At 30.6% G+C, this 10,399-nt stretch overlaps 1 protein-coding gene across 1 annotated transcript in view; it reads left to right on the top strand.

Moving 5' to 3' along the window:
- The first annotated feature begins 1,996 nt into the window (after nucleotides 1-1,996).
- LOC106471119 (protein disulfide-isomerase TMX3-like) overlaps nucleotides 1,997-10,399 on the top strand; it is a 27,721-nt gene continuing 19,318 nt past the window's right edge. The window contains exons 1-4 of the mRNA XM_013931708.2: nucleotides 1,997-2,094; nucleotides 3,464-3,527; nucleotides 4,624-4,663; nucleotides 8,241-8,404. Coding sequence (XP_013787162.1) covers nucleotides 2,061-2,094; nucleotides 3,464-3,527; nucleotides 4,624-4,663; nucleotides 8,241-8,404 — 302 coding nt within the window. The 5' untranslated portion in view covers nucleotides 1,997-2,060. The remainder of the gene's footprint in view (nucleotides 2,095-3,463; nucleotides 3,528-4,623; nucleotides 4,664-8,240; nucleotides 8,405-10,399) is intronic.

The raw sequence follows: 10,399 nt of genomic DNA on the forward strand, positions 1-10,399 counted from the left end.
GGCTAAGATAAATTGTTTCTATTATAATTTATATATAAATATACATTGTTTAACTAAGTTACTAACCATATAGAAAAAAATCTACTAATGTTACATGTGCATGTATATTTATATATAAATTATAATAGAAACAATTTATCTTAGCCAAGGATTTTCACAATAGTGGAAATAATTACAGAAACGCACAGTGGTACATAAAGAGGAATCTCAAAAAAAAAGTTATTGCTATTAAACTGTCAATTTATCATTAATATAGCAATTTTCTAATTAAATATTTCTCTCCCGTTGACACTTATATGCGTGCCACACTTTGGGGTCGTGAGTGCGTTATAAGAATGACGATGAAATCCAACTATTCAGTCAGATAAGGATTGTCTGTGGATGCCGCTCCCGAGTTGTTTTCTTCTAGTCTATCAGTTCAAAATAATTGGCGTATGTTTGGTTTTGTGCGAAAATCTGAATCAATAAAATCCTACCCCTTCCAGGTGGCTGAACGGTAAATCTGGTTTAGATAAACATGGTGGGAAAAGCATGGTGGGTTGAGCACATCCCAGTAGTTAACGTTCCGGACTAGGAATCCGAAATTTCATGGTTAGTGCCCCGTTAACTCCTTTTAAGTACTTAACGACTCCTCTGGTTAAGTTTAAGTAAAATATAAAACAAATATGTTTGCTTATGTTTTCAAATCCTGTTTTTGAAAGTAGATATATCAGTAAACCTTGAAATGTCCAATCACATATCAAATGTTTGCATACTTAATACTTGTGCGAATATATTTCTATTCAGAAAAAATATATTTGTTTAATTAAATGGAGTATATTTGCAATATTTTTTCTCATTGGTCAAACAAACATTATTATTAATAAATGGATAATGGAAATGCTACTTATGAGGACGAAGTACGGTAACAAAAATAGATTTTTGTGAGCCTTTATAATTTTAGAAAAATATTTTTTCTCATTGATCAAACAAACATTTTTATTAATAAATGGATAATGGAAATGCTACTTATGAGGACAAAGTACGGTAAAAAAAAAGATTTTTGTGAGCCTTTATAACTTTAGAAAAATATGTTGTATTTTTAATCAGGCATTCAGTTTTTCTTAAATCATGTTTGTTCACTTTTTTGTTTAATATACGTAATCATATATATATATTTCACTATGTTTCAGTTTTTTATTAAAGTCTAAGATATTCTGAGTTATCTTTGTTTGTAATTAAGCACAAAGCTACACAATGGGCTACCTGTGCTCTGCCCACCACGGGTATCGAAACCCGGATTCTAGCGTTATAAGTCCGCAGACATACCGCTGTGCCCCTGGGGGGGCATTCTGAGTTAAAATATGAAATAAGTAACTTATTGTTAGTAAAAGAAAGTGCAAATTAAGTTTTATATCTAAATAAAACTTACATGAAATGTTATGAGTATATACAAATGCCTAATAAGTTTAAGGCTCTCTAATGTTTTAGCACTAAGATTGGGGCTTATATGTTAAAAATCGGGATTCGATATTGGTGGTAGGCTCAGCGCAGATAGCCCATTATGTAGCTTTGCGCTTAATTATAAATAAACATAAATTAAAAAAATATTTCCTTACAAGATATGTAAATACACTGTTGTTACATATCAATATACTATTTATATACTAAAAAGTGATATTTTCCATGACTAAGTCATAGTTAACAGATTACTGGTAGTAACCTAAAGGTAAACAAATTTCTTATAACGGAACATTTTTTCTAGTTACAGTTTAAATAAAATTATGTAAAAATAATAATCTTTAAGGGTAAATTCATATTCTAAATGCACTACTAAAGAAAAATAACATCATTTTACTAAATGTAATAAAATTCATAACCTATCATTTAATGTTGCTGAAATAGCAGAATAATATCACAATTTAATGAATTTCACTTCAAAACGGTAAACTTTCAGTAATATTATCAAATTTTGTAATTTTATTTTAGAAATAAAAATGCTTTTTATCGCACTAGATGGCAGCAAGAACGTTGTTTGTATATGTTAGGCATAGATATTCTATGCTTTGACGGAATTGGAAATGATGAAGAGAATTGTCAATTTCTTTTACTTAGGTAAGAAAAATAATTGATTTAAGATGCCTACTTAAGTTTCGTTGTTATGTTTATATAGTTAAATTATACTCTACATTCCTACCAGAATACTGAAGAACAATTTATTGTTCTTAGCTTGCATTGTAATTTGTACTACTAGTACTAGTAGTACGAAGTCAAGGCGGTAGAGAACTTAGTGAGGATAGACACTAATTGACTAAAGAGGTGACGCAACGAATAATATTGAGAATACTATAAATGTGAAATTTGTACGCTAAAGAATAAACTTTAACCTTGCAAAGTATTTAAAATGTTAATTTGCACAACATTTGTAGTTTTTTTATAATTTAACACCACAAACTGTCACTGACATGCTTAATATTAATAATAAACTTGTTAATGTTCAGATTTTAAAATTTTGTAATTTCCACCTGTACATGATGTACTATTGCTTTAGTAACTAGTATGGAAGTGTGGTTAGAATTTTTCAAAGCAAAAAAGTACAAAACATAATATGATTCAAGTGAAACTAGCAAAAACCAGTTGTACTTAAGATTAATTTAGAAGCCACTACTAAGTATAATAAATCTTCCGAAAATTACAATGATTCAGCTCCATCAAGTATGTAGACATGCTCTCTTATGATGTAGGCAACTCATAAGTATGATGATATTAAATATTATATAAGTATCATGTCATTAAACACAAATATCTTATGTCATCATTCTTTTATATACAGAGGTATTACATTCAGTTATAACTAATTCATTTCCTCTTCTATGTATTACAAGTTTCATGGTGTATTTTTTCCAACAATTCACATGTAATTAATATATTTATACTTTACATAAATCATTAACATCACAAAAGTAGGGCTCGGCATGTCCAGATGGTTAGGGTGCTCAACTCACAATCTGAGGGTCGCTAGTTCGAATCCCCATCATACCAAACATGCTTGCCCTTTCAGCCATGGGGGCATTATAATGTAATGGTCAGTCCCACTATTAGTTGGTAAAAGAGTAGCCCAAGAGGTGGTGGTGGGTGTTGGTGACTAGCTGCCTTTCCTCTAGTCTTACACTGCTAAATCAGGGACGGCTAACGCAGATAGCCCTCAGGTAACTTTGTGCAAAATTCAAAACAAACAAACACAAAAATGGTGTATCGTGGAACCCAGCATTGAGTAAGTGAAATTATTAGACAGTAAATTTGAAGCATCCCACTATAGTCATAAGGTAAGTGCATTTTGAGAAATTACGTCTCTTGGAATTTTACTACTCAGAACCTGATCCTTAAGAAAATATTACTATTAAGGTAAGTACATATTATAACTGGTTAACAAGAAATGTCAGAAAGTTTTATGTTTCAATGTATTTTGTTTTTTCTTACTTAGGGATCACTCTGACTTTTTTGGAAAGTTTTTCTGAAGCAAATCGTGTTTTGGAACTTAGTGACAGGTAAGTATGTAGGTATGCCCATAAGTTAGCACACTCCAATGCTTAAATTATTTATTGTATATGTAATATATTTTATAATTGTTATACTGTATGTGAAACTATTTTTCACACAATATTCAATGTAGAAAAATGGAACTAGAAAATGTTTTTCTTTTGATGCTTTTTATCCAAACTTGCTTTGTATGTGTGGCCATAAGTTAGGCTTATGTGTAGTGTACATATAGCTACCATAGATTTTCTATAAATAGTTGAAGAATAATTTTGGGTCATTTGCTTGTTTTTTTTCAATAATATCTTTTGGAAACTGTTTCAAAAAATTGGTTTGCTATAATAAGTGTACATGTAATGTAACTAATATACTTACTGGTATCAGTATGTTTCATCATTTATATTAAACTCTTGAGTAATCTGTGTTAAAATGTAAAATAAGTAGCTTATTATTAGCAAAAGAAAATGTGTTAAGTTTTTCTTTAAATAAATCTTGGATGATATGCTTTGAGTTCATACAGATGCCTCACAAGTTTAAGTAACAGTATGTTTGAAGTTTTATATTAATTTAATGAAATACTAAGTTTTGTAACATTATGTACTCAATAAAATATCTAAACTGCTAAAATGGTTTAGAGGTTCTGTTTCAAAAGCTAGTTTCAAGTTGAAAAACAATGACTCCAAAACTACTAAGGTGCTTTTGAAAGAACCACTAAAAAAATGAACTACTCTTTAGAAGGACTTAAGCTTTTGTGTCATTCTTTGGAATGTAGTGCTTATGGTGCTGTCTTACTTAAAAATGATTTGAAAACTAATGTCAGATTTTGTGAGTTTTGCAATTTTATCAGATGCCAAATTAAAATATGTGAAGTTAGAATGTTTATTGTAAACAAAACATGATCAAGGATAAATCATATATGATATTTTTATGAATAAAGAAAGCATTGCTTTATTGATACATTCTGAAATCTAAATTTTATTATCAATAGGACATATGTTTGGCTATTTCCAGATTATGTTGTGTAACCTTAGCTTGTACATTAGGTTTAATTTTTCATGCAAATAGTAATTGAGTAATGAGAAATTTTATAAATTGTTTTATCTGTAGGTTTCTAGAAGTTCGTCACCAAGGGGTTTGGTTAATAAAAGTAAGTTTGAAGACTGTTGTACATGCCATTCTTGAGATTCATTTTGTGTTTCATATTTAGCAGTAAATATTGACAGTAACCTTACAATATTAATTCTTACTAGACCTGAGTATCTTTAGGCATGACAAGTCATTACTCTGTACTATTTAACAGGAAAATTGTTTTTTTTATTTATTCCATATTCTGAAGTCAACATCCATATTTCAGTCAATATTGGTCCTTCAAGGCTGTCCTTATACACCCATCCTTAAGAAAAGTAAAATTTTAAAACCACCTTTTATTTTGCAGAAAGTTAATGATTCTCCTCTTAAACTTTTGTAACGTGGCAATTTCCACTCACTTGGTAACTCATTCTTTAAGTCAATCATCCTTTCAAAAAAGGAAAATTATCTTAACTGAAGTCTACCCTGTCTTTTTCAAATCTTAGATTTGTGTCTTCTTATCCTGTTATCTTTAGAATACAGCACAAAGAAACTACAGGTCTTTATCTTATTAATTCCCCATATAATATTGTAGTGAATTTGAATCCCATTATAAACATGCTTCCCTTTCATCTGTTGAGGCATTATAAAGTGATTGTTGATTCCACTGTTTGATTAGAGTAGCCCAAAGGTTAGCAGTGGGTGGTGTTGATTAGCTGCATTCCCTCTAGTCTGTCACTTCTAAGTTAGAGATGGCTAGTACAGATAACCCTCTAGTAGTTTTACTCAAAAATTCAACCAAAACATTAATTTCACCACAAGAATGGTCTCTTGTAAACATTACTAAATGGTTAGCTGTGCTTTTGAATTTGATGCTAGTCTTAGCAAAATATAAGATATATTAGTGTAGTACTACATTTGTCTTTGTAACTTTTATGTGTCCTGTCAGTTTTTTGTTTTACAGTGGTTACTATGGACATGTTTAATTTTAAATGATGTAGATAAAAAAATTAGTGCTGTTCAGCATACATACTCTAACTCTGTCATGTACATGTAGATTTGTTTGTAAAGCTTTGATTTAGATGACAATATCTACAGGCTAAGTTTGAGAAATACAGTAAGCATATGGAAGTTGAAGCGGTCTTTCATATATATGCACACACACACACGTGTACCTAATGGTAATTAATCTTTTAATGAAGCTTTCAACAACCTCATTATGACAATTATTCAAGTGTTGTTTAGAAAGAAGTATATTTTTATTATCAGGGAGTTTGGTGATTTTTAAATAATGAAATTAGCAAAAATTAATAGGTATTTATACTGCAAGTTCAATTATGTAGTTAATAATTAATGAAAAACAATTAAAAATTGTACCTGTAAATCGATCTTTCGTTCCATGCTACCTTCCCATTGGAACAATATTAATAAAGTGTCAGTGAATGATATCAAATTATCACTTTACATAGTAACCTGATACTGCGTGACAACCATGTCAAGGCAAGATAAAATGCAGTCCCAATAAAGTCCATCAATTTTAAACTCATACATGTGGATTTATATTATATGGATAAATGAAATGAAAATTGTCAACAACCAGATGTTAATAATGAAGTATGAGCTTCCCTATGGAGCTATGAAAGTATGGGAGAGATTTTGTAATTACATTGGTTGTAAACATAAAATACCACGGTTGACACATACGTCATGTTGTGATGTAATTGATACATCGTTCATACCACTTTTATCATAGACTATTGTTGCAAACATTTTTTCGCTGTAGCCACAACCAATGATATGGCGTATAGTAAACTGTTGCCAGCCAATGTATAGGCTGTTTAGAATCCCCATTCATAATTTTTTGACTTGCTGCCAGTTCGATTTGCACAGATATATCTATGTATTAGTTTATGCATTATGTAATCCACACCACAAATTAATGGCAAAAAATAATTATAAATGATTTTGTTGTTGTGTTTTCAAATAGTAAATGCTTCTGGATCCAATGAAACTGGCCAGAACAAAGTAGAGCATGAACAGAGCTATTGTTTGATGTATCACTGATCTTTATAGGTCTAGCCAATTTGAACTGACACCCTGTTTTTGGTTTGGTAGAGGACAGGTTTAGCAATCATCACAATTTTTTTAAAGCGGATTTACAACTAACAAGAGTATGTTTACTTTGAAATAAATCCTGAAAATTCAGCACGTTTTAGTAATCTAAACATTTTTATTTGTTTTTTTTTATGTACAATAATTATTATTTTGCTTATATGAGATTTATATATTCACATCTGAGATTTTGCAATCACACACTTCCATGGCCAGAAACTATAATTCTGTGGGACTCCCTATTATTACACAATTGAAGTTTGACTTTATGAGGTTTTAACAGTGGTATAGAAGCTTGTTTCAAAATCTTTATGTGTTAATTTTTTTGTCTACACTAAGACTGAACAAGCTAATGTTGATTTTGATAGAGTTGATCTGAGTTAATCCTCAGTACACTAAAACAACTAACCAATGTATTTCACAATCAACTGTCAGTTCCTTTGTTCATATCATCCTCATTTTATTTATGATTTGCTGAATTTGTGAAATAGTTTTGACTATATTCCTGTATACCACAAAAACGAAATTTACCATTGTTTTAGGAACTAATTTTCTAGTGGTAGCTACCTTTATATCAGTCTTCCTTTCAAGTTTTGTTGCTTTTTCTTTTAAAACTAACTGACACCATTGTTCCCACATGTAAAAGCAGCAATCTTATCAACAAACATAACTTTCCATCATTGTGTTTTTTTTATTTTCTTTCAAACCCACAGAGACATGATTTGGAACTGCCTGGTAGAGTAAGGCTCCAACAGTATTTCCCCAAGTGACATTCAGTTGTGTAATGAGCTTCTTCTTCTTCTCTGTAATGAACATTATTACATATAGTTTGGGGTTGGTCAGTAACTTTGTAAGCCAAGAATTTTTACACCTGACACAGATGGCACCCTATAGGATGAGCATGTTCAGTGTTGGGGTTTGAAACTCGCGACCCTCATATTGCAAGTTGAGCACAATTCTGCAGTGGGCTCTAATAATAAAATTCTTTTTAACCCTATGCACAGGGTGGGGTCAAGGGGGCATGTACCATGACCTTTTACAGAGTGCTATTTAACATGGTGTTATGTATTTGATGTCAGAGTTATCAACTATTCAATTTAATCTGGATTGCTGATTCAGTAACAGTTCATAGTAGAATAGATACTTTATATAGGGTTACTGAGAAAAACTGAAGATACACATTTTGGAGGTTATGCAAACTGTGCGATGGACTAAAGAATTTTTATTCTTCATGTGCACATCACCTTGCACTCCAACTTGTCAGAGTCAGATTGAAATCAGTAATCCACAGACATAACACGTGTTATTTTGTGTACAACAAACTTGTACATTTGACTACAAGCATGCCACATTTTGGGTACATAAACCAAGTAAATTTGGATTCATAGTCAACATTCCTTATCCATTGGACTGACTTCATCCACACTTGGATAAGAACCTTCCTCGTTTGTCTTTATGGAAATAAATATCTATATGTCTGTAGGTTGGTATTATTATTTTCAATGAGAGTATCATTCTTATGTAATCCTTATAATTTGTTTCAGTTTTATGCACCTTGGTGTGGACACTGTAAGAATTTAGAACCAATTTTCAACCAAGTGGCTCAGTCTCTTGTTGATACAAACATTCAAGTCGGACGAGTAGACTGCACACGTTTCACCAGTGTAGCAACTGAATTTGGTATTCGAGGTTTTCCAACAGTCATCTTGTAAGTATTGTTTAAAATATATATTTTCTACAGATTACGATAAATTTATAGTTAGTGATCCCAATTAAAGTGTTTGTTAATACAGCATAAAAAAATTGGGAAGTTTTTAGTGATAAAAAATTACAGGTAAAGCATCAGGATTTTACTGTCTTTCTGAAAAATAAGTGATGTCCATTTCTTAACAGAAAGAACAAAATAGATTACAGAGTGTAAAGCAGCAAGTCAACGTATTATGCTTGCCAGATTGTTTTATCTATATTTCATGGTTTTGATCATTATAAATTGATTATGTTTGGAAGTTGTTACATTCATAAAACTGCTTTTCTCCATTTCCTGGATTAAGATACATTGTGTAAACTGCAGTTTCACTTAGTTTTGTGAGAGTTTTTTTTTTATGATTCCAACATGTTCATTGTACAAGATCCCTCTGTATTTGATTATGTTTACATTCTTTAGAATTATAATATATTCTTAATGTTTATTTTCCATTCTGTGTAATATGAGTCTCCTTAGCTTTCATATGGATTTCACCAAGTCACTGTAATATGATTCTTGAGTAGTTGGCATAAATCAAATCAAGTTAGTCCCTTTCTTTTAAAGCTAAGACTTTTCAATAAACATCAGGCCATCTTGTGTTATCATCACCTCAGGCATTTTTTCAATTCAACTAAAGTTGAAAAAAAAAGTTATGTAAGGAATAAGAAAATGGAGATAAGAGTTAAATTTGCTGTTGCTCCCCACAAACTTTATTGTTACAATCTTTCTTAACTGTCAACCACGATAAGTAGTCGGGGCATTGTAAAGTTGAAGCTTTTGTTCTGCTTCTTCGTTGAACAACCTAATCAAATAACATGTCTTAAAGTCATAGTTGCTTATGAAGATTAAAGGTTATACAAACACATGCATGTAGGTTCCACTTTGTTCCTAAAATTGACCAATTCATAAGTTGTACTTCCTCTCACTGTCAGAAAATGGTCATACGACATCCGAAAGTAAACACTCGTTCTTTTAGAAATTAAAACTGGATATGTCACTTCTGGCATCAGCAGATACACCAATTTATAGAAGTATATTCTAATGATAATTAAATGCATTTCATATATAAAATGGTTTTATTCCTCTTAGGCATTCATTGATGACACTAAGTACTTCTAGTCAGTTTGTTATATGGAATTGGTGTCATTAATTTATAAATTATTTTTTATTGTTGATTTGTATAGTTAAATTCTTTGTTATCAGAAGTTTTTAATAAAATGTTATCTATTTTAATGCTGATTCTACAGATATACCATTATGTGCAAACACTGATTCTACAGATATATCATTATGGGCAAACACTGATTCTACAGATATATCATTATGTGCAAACACTGATTCTACAGATATATCATTATGTGAAAACAGATTCTACAGATATATCATTATGGGCAAACACTGATTCTACAGATATATCATTATGTGAAAACACTGATTCTACAGATATATCATTATTTGAAAACACTGATTCTACAGATATATCATTATGTGAAAACAGGATTCTACAGATATATCATTATGGGCAAACACTGATTCTACAGATATATCATTATTTGAAAACACTGATTCTACAGATATATCATTATGTGAAAACAGATTCTACAGATATATCATTATGGGCAAACACTGATTCTACAGATATATCATTATGTGAAAACAGATTCTACAGATATATCATTATGGGCAAACACTGATTCTACAGATATATAATTATTTGAAAACACTGATTCTACAGATATATCATTATGTGAAAACACAGATTCTACAGATATATCATTATGTGAAAACACTGATTCTACAGATATATCATTATGTGAAAACAGATTCTACAGATATATCATTATGTGCAAACACTGATTCTACAGATATATCATTATGTGAAAACACAGATTCTACAGATATATCATTATGTGAAAACACCGATTGTACAGATATATCATTATGTGAAAACACTGATTC

This window comes from Limulus polyphemus, unplaced genomic scaffold, assembly GCF_000517525.1.
Source record: "Limulus polyphemus unplaced genomic scaffold, Limulus_polyphemus-2.1.2 Scaffold4420, whole genome shotgun sequence".
Taxonomy (NCBI): domain Eukaryota; kingdom Metazoa; phylum Arthropoda; class Merostomata; order Xiphosura; family Limulidae; genus Limulus; species Limulus polyphemus.